The 16,050-nt window shown below is 43.8% G+C and overlaps 1 protein-coding gene and 1 pseudogene across 5 annotated transcripts in view; both read right to left on the bottom strand.

Moving 5' to 3' along the window:
* OSBP2 (oxysterol binding protein 2) overlaps positions 1 to 16,050 on the bottom strand; it is a 192,323-nt gene that overhangs the window by 4,331 nt on the left and 171,942 nt on the right. For 3 of the 5 annotated variants that reach the window (XM_008573007.1, XM_008573008.1, XM_008573011.1), the window contains one exon: positions 14,405 to 16,018. The exons of 1 other annotated variant lie outside the window; for it this stretch is intronic. In XM_008573007.1, the coding sequence (XP_008571229.1) occupies positions 15,873 to 16,018 (146 nt within the window). In that variant the 3' untranslated portion in view covers positions 14,405 to 15,872. Of the gene's footprint in view, positions 1 to 14,404; positions 16,019 to 16,050 lie in introns of those variants that run through there. One more of the 5 variants, XM_008573010.1, reaches the window with a different exon arrangement.
* Positions 27 to 967, bottom strand: LOC103590710 (annotated as a pseudogene).

The following is a 16,050-nucleotide window of genomic DNA, read 5'->3' as shown; positions in this document are numbered from 1 at the left end:
AACCATGGACAGTGAGGTTTCCCGCCTCAATAACTTGCATCCAGGCTGAGGAGCAGACAGATCCAACTGGTCAGATCTCTGACCTGGGTAGCACACTGAATGTTTGCACTCCAGGGGATTCCTTAGGGAAGGAGCTTGTGTGTGAAAGAGCTGGTGCTGAGCTGGCTGAAGCCTCTGTCCATGGCTGTCCCAGATAGGGCTGGGTGGTCTGGAGAGCTTGCTGCTGCTTTTTCTACTTTATCCCGTCTGACACCACTGAACCCCATCAAGGGCACACAGGAGGAGTGGGCTAGTGAGCCCCCTGGCTATAGGGACTCCAGAGGAAGCTCTGCAGGAAGCACACCACACATTCTCTCCCTGTCCAGTCACAGCCCCAGAAGCTGTGTCCTTCAAGTAACTTCTCAGGGTCAAAGACAAGGCAAGGGATGCTGAGTTTACTCCTTAATGGCTACTGGGAGAATTCTGGTTTGATTTCCCCTCTCTTCCCCACTCCTATTTGGGCCCTCTGGATTTTCTGAAGGCACAAGAAGTATGACCTTGTACCATTCAACTGTGATTCAAACTTCTCTGGTTGTGTTTCTGGCATCTCCCTAACTCAGGCAGCTGTGGCCACCCTGCCACTCTGCAAGGTCTGTGGAAGATCAGGAAGCAGTGGTGAGGGACGTAGGCCACACTGGAATTGGACTCCTTTTTCTTGTGCACGTCGCCAGAGGTGCCTGTGATTGGTGGGTTTTGGGCTTCCCCAAACCACATCCCTGGGAGAAGACTGTTTGGGAGATACCACTTAGAGAGACCCTGGCCTCTTCTGGAAGATTTCTCTAAGAGTCCTGAGGTTTCTTGAGCTGGTGATTCCCCTCTCATCCATCCAGCGCTGTTTGTCTAAAGCAGTATGTGGTCCATTTTTGCCCTCAAACCTACTGTTATTTATTTTTATTTTTATTTTTTTGTCTTTTTTTTGTGACTGGCCGCACCGTGCTCAGCCCATGAGCGCACCAGCCATCCCTATATAGGATCTGAACCCGCGGCGGGAGCGCTCCCAGCGCCGCATTCTCCCGAGTGCGCCACGGGGTTGGCCCTAAACCTACTGTTTTAATCTAAAAGGAAGTTCTGCATTTTTACAGAGGATAATACTCAAGTTTGTTTGTTTACACACATGTAATCAAAATGCAATACTATAAGCTTCTGGTAAAGCAGTTGGTTTTCTTCTCAGTAAAATCCAGCATCTTCCTCTTCTTCATTCTTTTTACTACTGTGGCTTTAAACTGTTTTCAAGGTCTCCCTTATGTCCACCATCTCCATTATTTTATCTTCACCCTCCTTAACACCCACAGAAATGGGAAGACCAGATTTCCTAATGTTTTGCCTTCAACTTCTGGATGTTCCCTCTCTGCTGTTAATCCAACCACAGCTGTGCCAAATGCAGCTTGTTTCCCAGGCAGAGATCTGCCATTTTGGATGGGACGATAAAATGCGGGGGTCTCCCCCTTTCCAGGGAATATCACAGGACAGCTGACCAGCTTGGAACTGCCTGACGACTTGGGAGGAGGGAAATGGCCTGGCCGATCTGTGGTGGGAAAGTCCTTAGACAGCCTGCAGGAAAGGGAGTGAAGGCAGTGACCCTGGTTTTTAAGGAATCGGAGGGATGGGGACTTTGAGTGTTTGTTTTTTAAGTAACATGCACATGGTAAAAACTCAAACAATATAAAGGCTGGACAATGAAAAGTAAGGTTCCCTCATCCCAACAGATCCCCAAGTTCTCCCTGGAGAGTGTACACACCCACTCTGCCGTTTCCACTTGTTTTCCACTTACTGTATCTTAGACCCTGTTTCAGAATAGCGCATATGGGTCTGCTTTATTCTGAACAATCATATAGCATTTCATTGTCTTGGATGTACTGTCACTTAACTTATAAATATTTGGGTTATGTCTAACACGAAAAACGCTGTGTGTGTGTGTGCGTGCATGTATTTATTCATTAACTTGGATCTATATATAGGGTAATTTCCAAAAAGGTTAATGTCTGACCCACTGTGTTGGACAGTGGATATATTAAAAATTATAAGATACATTCCCGCACTGCCTTCCACAAAATACTCTAACACGAAAAACGCTGTGTGTGTGTGTGCGTGCATGTATTTATTCATTAACTTGGATCTCTATATAGGGTAATTTCCAAAAAGGTTAATGTCTGACCCACTGTGTTGGACAGTGGATATATTAAAAATTATAAGATACATTCCCACACTGCCTTCCACAAAATATTGGTCCAATTTCAACTCCTATCAACATTTTATTCCCCCTCCCCACAAATTTACCAGTATGTCTTTGCTTTTGTTTACTAATCCGAAAGGTGCAAAGTGATGAATTTTTGAGTTGATGTGAATTAATCAAGGGAGATTGAGCCACTTCATTGTTAAGTTGTGTTTCTCTTCTGGTACAGGGCTATACACTTGGTCTCTGACTTACTATGGTTCATCTTACGGTATTTCTTTTCGACTTTACTATGGTGAAAGTGATAAGCATTCAGTAGGAACCACACTTCAGTATTCAGTAAATTACCTGAGATATTCAACATTATTATAAAATAGGCTTTGTGTTAGATGATTTTGCCCAACTGAAGGATAATGTAAGTGTTCTGAGCACGTTTAAGGTAGGATAGGCTAAGCTATGGCATTGAGTAGGTTAGGTGTATTAAATGCATTTTTGTTGATATTTTCAATTTATGATAGGTTTACTGGGATGTAATCATAAATTGTGGAGCATCTGTAATTCTGAATCTTGGTTTAGGAATTTTTTTGTAATTCAGATGAAAAACAAGGGGCAAAGTCCTCAGGAGAATGTCCACCTTACAGGACCCCTCACCCCTAAGTGTTCCAGGGATTTAGGATTAAAAACCCCACTTTAGGATCAATGCTGTCTTTATTACCAGGTTAGGACAAGGGTATGACGTTTTTGTTTACTAAAGGAAGGCATGGATTAATAACAGGCTGAGAAAAATTTCTCTGGTACTTTCTTCACACGTGTCTGAGTGACACTGCTTTTTGCCTTAAAGGCTCCCCTTTTGTTGGGTCTAGTTCCCCAACTCTACGTTCTTTCAGGCCAATAGTTCAAGGAGTGTTGGCCAAGAGTTCACAGCTCTAAGGACCAATAAGTCTTCACCCTAATAAAGCTCCAAACTTCTTTCCCACTTACACAGAACTCAAGGCTTGGCCTGAGTAGGCTTTGTCCTCATTGGCTACTCGTTCCTGTCGGAAGGTTCTGCAGCTGAGCCACATTGTAAGGGATCCACTGACGGTTGCCAAGGTGCCTGAAACATCCTCAGAATTCCACTGGCAGGTTCTGGCCTTTGTTGGAGATGGAAGCTTCCTCAATAGCCCCATTGCTCTTGATTCTCAGAGCAGGTCAACAGCCGGCTTGGCCACGGGAGGCAGGGCTCCAAAAGAACTTGCCTTCTCCCCTGCCACATTTGAGGCCTCAGATGGTCAGTTCTCAGGAAAGTACCCTCTCCACAGTGAGCAAGACAGATTGCCCAGGGGAAGGACCTGGTATCCCACTCAGCAAATGAGCCAAAATCTTGCCAGGCTTGTTTTTCAGTCTGGCCATTTTCATCCAGTAACTTGAAAGGCCCAACTAGGGCTGCTGGTGGGTCCAGCAGAAAGTTCCTTCCTTCCTCCAGTTTGCAAAGCCTCAAACAAGTCAGGCCACTCTGGCTCCCCATTCTTCCTCTAAAATAAAGGGGTTGGATGATGGTAGAGGTTTTCCAGCTTATTTAGCCATAGGGCTAGTTCTCCACTTGAAATTTATCCAGAAACCCATATAGAAAGCCAATATACTGGAGTTGCTCTGGTTGAAGTTGGGATGGGGGCCTGGAGCCCCTTGCTGCCGTGACCCCCAATCTTTGCTTCTAAGGCTCACTGGTCCCCACCTGCTACTTGCAGGCCTTCAAGATGCTTACTCAGTGGCTCATGTGGCGGTAATGGGCTTACCCCATGGCCATCCTATGGCCTTCTAACCCTTTGGCCAGTTTTAGTATCCCCCAAGGGTGAACGAAAGCTGGGCTTCCATGGGACCTCCATTAGGCCTGAACTGCAGATGTCTATGGTAATTTTGGGGGCTCTGGCATCTCATCAGCTGCCAGGCAAGGGATGGAAGTGGGGAAGCTCATACCACCGGGGCAAACTTGACATTGTGAGAGGGGAAGGATTCGATAGACACATTCCTCCTCTTCTGTACCCTCTGGACTCTGCTGAGACGCTTCCAGGGACTCTCTGAGGTTCCTTCCTGCCCCAGTAACCTCAGGCTTCTTGGCTGCAGCAGGCTCTGATGTACCACTTTGGTTTACTTTCCCTCCTCCCCCTCCCGGCTCACTTCTCTTTTCTTCCTCTATTGAAAGCTCTGGGCTCTCCCTCCCCTCCCCAGCACCCCACCATTTAAACCAATCTCTCACTAGCCTGGGTTTGGGGTGCTGCACTGGGCAGAGGAGGAAAACCCCTGTTTGTCAGAAGGTAGAGAGCTTTTGAGCTCCTCACTGTTAATCATCTGCTACCCATAGTACGATGTGCCAGAGGGCTGGTTGTCCATTCTCACCTGGCCCAGAGGACGCAGCCAGGACCCCAGCACTCGGACATCTTTCCAGAGGCTTTGGGGGTGGCCAATGCTCAGTCCCGTCGGGGGACAGACCTTCTCCCAGGCCGCCAACCGTCGTGGTCTGCCGAGCTCCTCCCGCCGGGAAGGTTCTGGAGGCGGGCGCGCGACTGCACCTGCGCATGCGCTCTGGAAGCGTCGCAAGCTCGCTGCGGGGGTCGGGGCACTGTGGTGACGCTGGCCTCCGGGGTCTGCCGCCTCCAGGGCCTCCTCACAGCCTAGGGCTGTCTCAAGAGCCAAACCGCAGCCCAGGCAGAAAAGTGGGAAATATAATGTTTTTTGGCGTCTGTGTGTTAATCCAGAGTTTAGACGAAACCTTTTCTCTGGTTGTTGCCCAACTTTTGGGAGGGTCACTACAGAAACCATTTTTTGTACAGCTGTGTTTCTGGTTGGGTGCTTTTATTTCTGCAAGGCAGAGAACTTAGAAAGGAAGCTGCAAGTTCTTTTTGTTTTTTGTCTTTTTCGTGACCGGTAAGGGGATCGCCCGGCACCGCACTCAGCCAGTGAGCGCACCGGCCATTCCTATATAGGATCCGAACCGGCGGCGGGAGCGGTGCTGCGCTCGCAGCGCCTCACTCTCCCGAGTGCGCCACGGGGGTCTGCCCGAAGCTGCAAGTTTTTCATCTAGCCTTAGGGCCAGCCTGAGTTCCAGCCGGTCGCCTCTCCCGGGACTTGAGGCTGAACGGCCTGAAGCCTCTTGGGCTTCACCACTTTGGCCCATTTCCTCTTGGTCTGACCTTGGCTTGACTTATGGTGTTTGTTGAAAGGCATACATTTTTAGGTTTTTGGGTTTCCTATCATGCTTAGGAAAAAAATCCCCTTCTCTCTCCTCTCTAATCACCCCCGCCCCAAACATTCTCTTACATTGTGTCACCACGTTTACTTTTTGTGTCAACCTCCAACCCCTGTGGAATATATTTTAGTATAAGCTGTAAGGCAGGAGTCAAGCTTTGTTTTCTTTCCAGATGGAAATTCACTTACTCTAGCCCCGTTTATTAAATGAACCGCCTCGATCATTACTGGTATTTATATTCCACTCTATTTGGTTTGGATCTGTTGGGTTTGAGATGCTCCTTAGACTCACCAATAGAGACGTTCTGTCCTCACTTCCACAGGAGAGTCTGATGTGAGGGGTGAGGTCCTAGCTGTAACCATACTTTTGGACATCATCAGCATCTCGGTGGATCCATCTCCTTCACTGTTTTCTTTTTAAAATACTTTTCCAGACTATTCTTAGACATTTTTCTCTCACATGAAATTTTAAATCGCTTTATCCAATTCTCTTCCATCCCTGTCTTTTAAAAAAATTCCATTGGGATTTAAATTATAATTGCGTTAAATTTAGATGTAAGTTTTGGGAGCATTGACATTTTTATATAAATCTCCCCAGAGGTTAGGAAATGGTTTTCCATTTGTTCAATACGTCTTTTAGATCCTCCAACAAGACTTTATAATTTCTCAATACCGCTTCTATAACTTTCTAGTTAAATTTATTCCCAAGTGTTTTATTGTTTTTGTCATTATTGTGATGGGAATCTTTTTTCCATTTCTATTGCTCATTGGTTATTAATATAGAGAAAAGCTAATGACTTAATGTGATTTATTTTCTACATTATGAATTCTGGTAGTTTAAAAAACAAACCTCCTGATTTTTATAGATATGATTTGTGAATTTGCCAGTATATGAATTTAATTGCCATTTTGCTTTTGTTAGAGACTCTGAAACAATGTTAAGTAATTATCCAGGCCTTCTTTCTGATGTGGATGGAAACCCACACATGAAGGTTGAGCAGGATATTGGCTCCTGGTTTTTAAAGTGTTGAAGGAGTTTCCTTCAGTTTCTCTTTAACTTGGGACCTCTGGGACTCCCCTATAGCTGCCAGTACTGCTTGAGTCTGGTGCCAGGGGGCACCAGTCACACAGAATGAAATGTGGATTATGTCCCCTGAAGACTGGCTGGATTTTGTCAAAGGCCTTTTCACCATGTATTTAACAACTATATGGAGTTTTAACAATTATCTTATTAGATATTGAATAGCCACAAAAGAATACTATATTTGTAAAATATTTGTAAAGTAGAAAGAATATACAATGAAGACCCATCATCTGGCTTATCATTATTACTTTTTAAATCTCCGTGTGTCCCTCCTGAACCACTTTTCTCCCTGCTCAAAGGGAACCATCATCCTGAATTGTGTGGACCTTTTCTTTGCTCTTTGGTATACTTTCACCACCTCAATTTATATTCCTAAATAATTGTTTTGCTTTATTTTTGAACTTAGATAGACATAACATTTTTACATACTATTCTGCAATTTGCTTTCTCTTCTGAACATTAAGGTCCAGAAATTCATCCATGTTTTTGAATGTAGCTGTAATTTATTCATTTTCAATACTGTATAGTATTCCATCACTGCTGAATACTATACAGTAATGAAAGTGAATGAATTACACATACAGTGAAACATACCACAATTTTTTATCCATGCCTCTGTGACTAGTGATTGGGTTATTTCTAGTTTTTTGCTGTTACAATGCAACTCTGAACATTCTTTTTTATGTCTCCTGTTGCATGTGTGCAGGACTTTCTCTTTAGGATTATAATCCTTGGAGTAGAATTGCTGAGTCATAGGTCATGCCCATTTTAATTTAACTTGGTAATGCCAAATTATTCTCAAATGAGGTTGTATCAGTCTTCACACTGTATGAGTGCCTCAGTCCTCCACTTCCTCACTAACACTTGGTATTGCTAGACTTGACATTTTTTGCCAGGCTGTTGTGTAGTGGTATCTCATTGTAGTTTAACTTGCATTTCCCTTATTTTTAACGTGGTTGAGCACCTTTTCTTATGTTTATTGACCATTTAGATTTCTTCTTTGACACAGTGTTTGTTCAAGACTTTGGTTCATTTTTCTATCTTTTTGTCATTTTCTTATTGATTTATACTTTTGTTTATTCTTGATACAAGTTCTTTATAAGTTCTTAGTGTTGTAAATTTCTTTTTAATTTTTAAAAAATATTTATTTTTTAATTGACATGTATTGACTGTATATATTTATGGGGTACAGAGTTATATTTTAATACATTTATAAAATTTGTGATGATCAAATCAGGGTAATTAGCACATTACAAAAATTTATTTCTTTGTGATGAGAACATTTGAGCTCCTTTCTTCCAGCCATTTGAGAATATACAATAAATTACTGTTAATTATAGATGCCTAGCACTACTGTACATCTCTAGAACTTATTTTACCCATCTCACTATAATTTTGTATCTTCTCACACTCTTGGGGATGCCTTTTTTACTCTCTTTTTATATAGTCTTTTGATGACTAGAAGTCCTTAATCTTAATGTAGATTAATTTATCAATCTTTTCTTTATAGTTTTTATTTCTTATAACTTAAGAAAACCTTCCTTACCCTGAGGTCATGAAAATGTTATATTATCTTCTAAAGCCTTTATAGTTTTGTCTTCCACATATAATTAATCTACATGGAATTGACTTTTGTGTGTGGTATGAGGTAGAGTTCAAATTTTCTCTCCTCTCTTCCTCCTTCCCACCCTCCCTCCTCCTCCTCTCCCTCTTTCCATATGTATATCTGCTTGCCCCAGTACCTCTTATAAAAAAGTCTTTTCTTTCTCTATTGCTACCTTTCTTATGTTCACAAATGTATGAATTTGTTCCTGGACTTTTACTCAGTTACATTGTCTATTGTCTCTTTCTCTATACCAATACCAATTATTTACAATTTTACAATAAGTTTTGATATCTAGTAGAGCCAGTCCTCCCCCTTTTTATACTTCAAGAATGTCTTGACTATTCTTAGTCCTTTGCATTTCCACTTAAGTTTTAGAATCATCAATCTTCATGAGAAAACCTGTAGGGGTTTTATTGAAAGTGGTTGTATCTGTCATCAGTTTGAGAAGAAATGATATCTTTACAAGGGTACTTCGAAAATCATGGAAAAATAGAATTAAAATATGAATCTTTCCATGAACTTTTTGAAGTACCCTCGTATAAGTCCTCCAAACCATGAAGATAGTATAACTCTCCATTAATGTAGATTTTTCTTTAGTGTCTGTCAAAAAAGTATTGTAATTTCCCCTATAGAGGTCTTGTATGTCTTTTGTTAGATGTATCCTAGGTACCTGATTTGTAATGCTATTGTATATGATATTTTAAAATTCCATTTTCTGACAGATTATTGCTAATATATAAAAATGTAATTGATTTTACATATTATTATTCTATTTGTAGGTTCTTTTAGATTTTCTATGTCATATCTCTGTGGACATAGATAATTTTGCCAATTCTCCATAGTTTATGTAAATATTTTTCTTGCCTTATTGCATGGGCTGTGACCACCAGTACAATGGTGAATACAAAGGATGAAAGTGGGCATCACTTTTTGATTCCCTATCTCGTAGGAAAAGCATTTGTATTTGTGTGTGTGTGTGTGTGTGTGTGTGTGTGTGTGTAGATATCATTAATCAAATTATGGAAGTTTCCTTTCATTCCTATTGTTAAGCATTTTTGTTTCCTTTTAAATATCATAAATGCATGTTGAATTTTTTTTTGAGGTCTAAAAATGTTTTAAATTTTACTTTGAGTTTCAAGATGAATTTAGAAAGATAATTTCCTTTCCATTAGCAAAACACCTGTTTACTATTTAACCAACAATATTATAGATACAAATATTTACTAAATATATTTTTCTCATTTTAGATAGCTCACTATCACTTTATTTCTAAAAGTTTTAAATTCTATTTAGATTCATAATATTTACATTAAATACTCAAATATAGGGTCGGCCCGGTGGCGCACTGGAGAGTGTGCCGCTTGGGAGTGCGGCGGCGCTCCCGCCGAGGGTTCGGATCCCATGTGGTGACCGGTTCCCGCTCACTGGCTGAGCGTGGCACGGGTGCAACACCGAGGGTTGCGATCCCGTTGCTGGTCCCCGGTACGGGCGCAACACCGAGGGTTGCGATTCCGTACCGGTCAGTAAAAAAGACAAAAAGGGAAAAAAAAAAAACTCAAATGTAATATATTAGGTGTATTAGAAGAAGCTCCTCAAATGAAAATAGTCTGATTTGGTTTTTAAACAATGAAGATAATTTAAAATATAAAATACTGAGCATACAAAAACACAGCTAACCACCTGTTTTATGTTTTACCAGCTACCTATTAGTTTTTTTTCTTTCCTTTAATTAGAGCTATTTCTTTAAACCCAACATTTACTAACAAATGGGTTTTTAAAATGAGGAATGTAATTATACTTTCAACTCACTAATTTTTATACTCAACTCCTGGCTTAAAATTATTTTTAGAATAGGTGAAGAGTTGACTTAAACCATTCTCAACATTTTTCCAGGACTCTTTGCTAACTGGCTTGTTTTTACTTAAAGTTTTAAACATGCCTACCACAGGTAGTTAACAAAAATAATTACTTGAAACTATAAAACCTATCAAGTTAACTCGCAATATAATTTCACTGCTTTTTCCTTGTCTTATAAGAATCATTACTGTGAATTTGCACTCGCTGGTGCGCAGAAGATGCTATTTTTATACTGTCTTTCTTCGTAAAGGTCTTCTCTGTAGTTCCAGGTTTCCAAAGTAACAACTGTGCATCTTCTTTCTCAGTCAACAAAGAACCATCCTGAATATTCCAACAGAAAGAACTGTAGCAGCATACCCTCCCTGAAGGCTGGTCACATGGATCAATTCTGATGTGGTACAGTTCGTTAAATGAATCCTTCCTGTGTTTTCTCGTCCAATATGCATGTTGCATTTTAATGAAGTGTGTTCTGCATCCATTGGGATGACCATGTAGCATTCTCCTTTAATTGGTTAATGTGGTGAATTATATTAGTTTTCCTCAGGGTAAACCAACTTGCATTTCTGGAATAATGATTATAATTTTTCTGTATTGCTAGATTTGTTAGTATTTTGTTTTGAATTGTACTACTGCTAGTGACACTAGTTTGTAACTGTCCTTGTCAGGTTTTTGTAACCAGATTATGTTACACTCAAGAAATGAGTTTGGGAGTATTCCTCTTTTTCTCTACTCTTGGAATAGTTTCTGTAAGATTGGAATTATTCCTTGGTTATCTATGTCTAGAATTTTGTGTGTATATGTTGGAGGGGGTATTTTTTTTTTAGCTGATTTAAGTTTTTAAAGATGGTTATAATACTATTCAGATTAGACACATGTGAGACCCTCTCACTTTATCCTCCATGCCTCTTACTTCCCTTTTATATTTTTCATCTCTTTGTGTCTTTGTGTTGTATTCTGGATTTCTTCATATCTCACTTCCATGTCACTAATACTCTCTTTGGCTGTGTAATCTGTTATAAAATTATTGTTATTTTTGAAAAATTTCTGGAATTTTAAGAGTATTTTTTTGAATATTTACTTATTTTCAAGTTGCCTTTCTGTTTCTAGAAGTATATTAAACATATCTTATTTTCTATTCTGTATGTGATAATTTTACTATATGGAAGAGTTTTTTGTCTGAGTCTGTTATTTCTCTCGGCCCTTCATGGGTGCTTGTTTCCTTGTGAAACGAGATTTCTTTACTGTGAGCTGCTAATTTTCTTTGCAACTTCATATCTGGGGTTCCATAAGGCCTGGAATGAAGAGGAGATTCCCCAGAGAGGACTTGTTTGCTTTCCTCAGGTGACTGAGGACGTTGCCAATTTAAGACTATGTATGTTCTCTGCTAGAAGTTTTATTTGACCATTCAGGTAGTGTGTATTTGGGCTGCAAAACTGAGGGTTCATGCCTGATGACAAATTCTTATGGAATTTTTCTCTGCTCTGCTAAGGACCAACCTTTAAAATAAACAATTTTTCTTGTACTTTGTTTTGGATTCACCATTACAGTGACAGTATGGCTCTTTGGGGGTCCAGCTTTTTTTTTTTTTTTTCCTTTTTGTCTTTTTTTCGTGTCCGGCAACGGATCGCAACCCTCAGTGTCGTGCCCGTACCGGACCGGGACCGGCAACGGGATCGCAACCCTCGGTGTCGTGCCCGCACCTCGCTCAGCCAGTGAGTGGGAACCGGTCTGTATGTGGGATCCGAACCCTTGGCGGGAGCGCCACCGCGCTCCCAAGCGGCGCACTGTAGCAGTGCGCCACCGGGCCGGCCCTGGGGGTCCAGCTTTATAGGGAACATCTATTAGATGCCCTCCCTACTTGAGGAGGGTATTGAGGCAGTGAAAACTTATGGTTAGGTTCACTGGGCTTAGTAAATAACTATGAGGTAAAAGCAGATTTCAGAGCTCTTCTTACCTCTCCAGGTTTCCACACCTACTTAATTTTTGGCCTGAGTCTTTCTTAACATTCTTTCCAGTTTATGGATGAATTTAAGATTTTAAAAATTTTATCCAGCATGTCTAGTTTCCCGTGAAGGAGTGTTTTCCAGGAAGAGTCTACCATATTGCCGAAAGAAAAATCCTCCTTGAACTGGCTGATGAAATGATTCATTTACAATGAAAAGCTTCCCCACATTGACCCATTCTTGCATTTCCACAGTAAACCCAACTTGAGCATGGATTTACCAACTTAGGGTATCAGTTTTTTTGTAGGTGGCTGGATTCTATTTGCTATTGTCTTATTTGCGTTTATGAGAATTATTTTTCTTATGTGAGATCAGACTATGTATTTCTTATATTTTAGCACTGTCTTTATCAGGTGTTATTATTGAAGTCATGCATGCTGGCTAGCTTCATAAAAATAAGTTAAATAGCATTGGGATCATTTCTGGCCATATTGTTCTGTGCTATGTTTTGAAATTTGTCTCTCTGGTGTCCTCTCCTCTCCCCACAACACCTTTATGCTGAGCCCCAGCCCTGGAGATAAGGGAACCTCAGACAGACCTCCTCTTCCCCCATACAGATTCTTTCAGACTCCTACCCCACAGTCTGTCAAGAGCAATGATTTGGACTCCAGAGTTTGGGGAAAGCAGGAGTTTCCTGGGCTCCTAAGTTCAACTCTTCCCCAGGTCCATCTCTGAGGCCCCCCCTCACAACTTAACACTGCAGCACACTCCTGGGCTACCCAGGTACTGTCCCCCTGGAGCCTTCGTTGGCTGCTCTTCCTGGCCTGGAATGAATTCATTCAACAGCTACTTATTGAGCACCTCCTATGTGCCAGACAGTGGGGATGCTACAATGTGTAAGACAGACAAGATTCCTACTGTCATGAAGCTCCCAGTCCATGGGGGTAGGGGAAACAGACAATCAACACACAAGTACAGTACACGGTATGCCAGGTGGTGAGGACAGTGCAATGGAGGAAAAGGAGGCCGCATGTCGGTGGCTTCCCAGCTTGTTTGTGTATCTGCACGGCAAGCCCAGTTGTCTTCCCTCCCCCCCACACCCTTCCAACTTCTTTTTTAGAATTTTTAGAAAATTTTGAAGCCACTTTTTGTGCAAGTACTCTCCCATATAAATTTCACAATCAACTTGTCAAGTTTTTGAAATATATTGGTAGGACTCTGACAGGGATTATGTTGAATCTGTAGATTTGGGACCAATATAACCGAGTTTGCCCATCTATGATGATGGCATTTTCCCTCAACTCAGATCTTTCTCTGTCACATCCATAAAGGTATTTTACATATTTTATATCTTTTTGTCAGATGTATTCTGTGGTCCCTTATGGCCTATGTTGCAGAATCTTTTTATTTTTTTCATATTTTCTATTCAGTGATGGCTGGTATATAGCAAGACCACTGAGTGTAGGTCACTCTTGTGTTCCGCTGATCAGTGGTCTTTCTAGGACATCGTCCTGCTGTCATTCCCTGTTTAGAGCTCTGCCTGGTCCACTCCAGGCTCTTTGGATCCATCCCTTTGCCTCAGTAGACTGGCCTTTGTCACCTCTGGGTTATGGCCATGCAGCCCATCCCCTCCCCTGGCAGCCCCCTCCACTGCCCTCTAGGTCAAGTCCATCCTTGGGTCGCCTCACCACCACTTCTGTTCCTGTGAGTCCTGCCCCTCCAGCTCCTCTGCTGGGGCTCCCCAGTGGCCACCTCCCCACAGATGGGGAAGCCAAGCCAGAGAAGGAGCTGTACAGGGCCAGCCTTGGATCCCACAGCATGGGGAGTTGAGGCAGATGGTCAGTGTCCTGGCTCTGATGTCCTGGCAGGGCCCAGACCTACCCCTTCCCCTCACCTGGAAGTGCTGGCAGTGGGAGAAGGATCGAGCAGGCCAGACAATGACCTGCTCCTGTAGAGTCTTAGGAGCTGAGCTGGTGATCTGAGTTGCTTGGCAACTGGGGCAACAGAAGCAGTCCAGGCCATGGCTGTCAAGCAACATGGAACTCACCAGGGTGGACCTTCCCTCTTGGAGGGCAGTGGTTACCTTGGCCTTGCCCTAGAGAATTCCAGGAACTGAGAGACAGGAAGAGGCTCCTGCTGGCCTCCATGTGGCTGAGACACTGCCCTTCTGAGGGAGCGGCAGATCTGGGTCTTGACCCGGCCCGTGGCTGCAGCATCAGGGCAGCCCCTGGCAGAGCTGTGACCCCTAGGTTTGTGTCAGGTGGTTCTGACTGGCCCTCTGGGCAGCCTTCCTGGCACAGACCCCGTCCCAACACATCTTCTCCCCTCCCTCCCCCTACAGACCTACCTCCTTCTGCGTTGGTGTTGAGCAGGAATAAAGCCTCATGCTCCTCCCAGCCATGCTTCCCTGTGGGCTGTCACCTGTCCTGACTGAGTCCCCCTCTATCCTGCCACAGACAGACGCGGGGACAGGACAGTGGAAAACTCCAAAGTCGAGGTTTTTTATTACCTGTCAAAAGGTGCTTGCTCACAAACAGTGTTGGGAAGAGGTACATTCTGAGCTCTGAGGGGAGGCCTGGTAGGGCCGCCCTGCCCTGTCCCACCTCTCTTGAGTGGGCATCATAAGGCAATTCACACAATGGTGTTTTCACTTTTGTTTTTTATAAGACCAAAACCAATCCTGGAGTAGAAAGAAACACCCTGTGATGAACTTTCAGGACCAAACTGAAGTGGGAAAGGTTGTGGTGAGGGGTTCTGAGGGGCTGGGACAGTGGCCACAAATGTCCAGTCCCCCAACACCCCGAAGTTGGCAGAAGCCGCTGGAAGAGGGTCCAGGGAGGGGGCAGGGCACAGCTGACAGGACGGCCAAACTCAGACAGGCATGCCCTGTCTTCATCATTTTTACTCTTTCACATACCATAGAAATTTAAGCAAAATAGCTATTTTATATATATTTATATATCACATATATATAAATTAGGCAAATAAAGAGTTCGGTGGTGCTGAGATGAGGCACCCCCGGAGCCGCCTGAGGACAAGACGGGCTGCTGGGTCTCTGGTGCCTGGATCACTAGCCCAGGCTGAGCCAAGGATTTGTTCGTTATTGCTGATTTGGGGCCTGGTTCTCGGGGTGGGGAGCACCTGCAGGCCCTGCCTTCCAGCCCTTCCTGGCCTCTTTGGGGCTACGGAGCTGCCCCAGCACTTCCAAGGCTAGGCAAGGGGCTGTTACCCTCAGATCCTCTCCCTCATCGGTGGGTGGCAGCTCCACAGACTCCTTGTGCTCTGCTGGGTCAGGGCAGCCCCCTTCTGTTCTGGTCTCTTGGGGACCTTGGGCTCTTGGGCGGTGGGCAGCTTAAATACAAACAGGGCCTTGCTATGTTGAGCTACAAAATGCTCCCAACTCAAAGGGATCTGGCTTTCTGATGTCTTAAAAAGAAGGTGCTCTTGCCAGGACACATTTGTGGCAAGAGAGCACACTTGGAAAGCTGTCTGCTAAGTGCTGTACTAAAAAATATTTACTAAATGTCACGGCTGGAAAGAATTGGAGATCATTTTTCTAAAAAAGTCAAAAGAGGCTCCCTAGGCGGGGCCAGTTCCTCCCTGGGTTGGGGGCTGGTGACTCGGGCAGCCCATGGCCCGGGCCAGCCGGCCTGAGTTGTGGTAACCGGGAGCTGGGTTCCCGTGGGGCCCAAGTCCACAATGAAGGGGCTCAGGTGACCCAGCACACCAGGGGTCCTGAGAGAACCCGGGTCAGACTTTCCTCCTTCTGAGGTGGGAGCTCCCAAAAAGTGTTCTTTTAAAAAAAAGGCGGGGGGTAGGGAGAAGAAAATAGGAGGGGGATGCAGGCGGGTGGGAGAGAAGGGTCGTTCTGTACTGAATGGAGTGCATTGAAGAAAAGGTGGCCCGGGCTGTGCAGGCGCCTGCATTTGCCGCAGGGGGTGGCGCTCAGAAGATGTTGGGGCACATGTGCCAGTCTTGCCTCTCCTTGGCCTCCCAGTAGCCGCCCTTGTACATGCAGGCCGTCTCCCCCGTCAGCGGGTCCAGCCTCTTCTCGAACCACAGCGGCACATAGGCGTCCGCCTCCTTCTCTGCTGGGCGGGCACAGCGGGCCGGCGGGTGGGCA

The sequence above is a fragment of the Galeopterus variegatus genome, unplaced genomic scaffold (assembly GCF_000696425.1).
Source record: "Galeopterus variegatus unplaced genomic scaffold, G_variegatus-3.0.2 Scaffold863, whole genome shotgun sequence".
NCBI classification, from domain to species: domain Eukaryota; kingdom Metazoa; phylum Chordata; class Mammalia; order Dermoptera; family Cynocephalidae; genus Galeopterus; species Galeopterus variegatus.
This window is presented reverse-complemented; position numbering and strand designations above follow the sequence as displayed.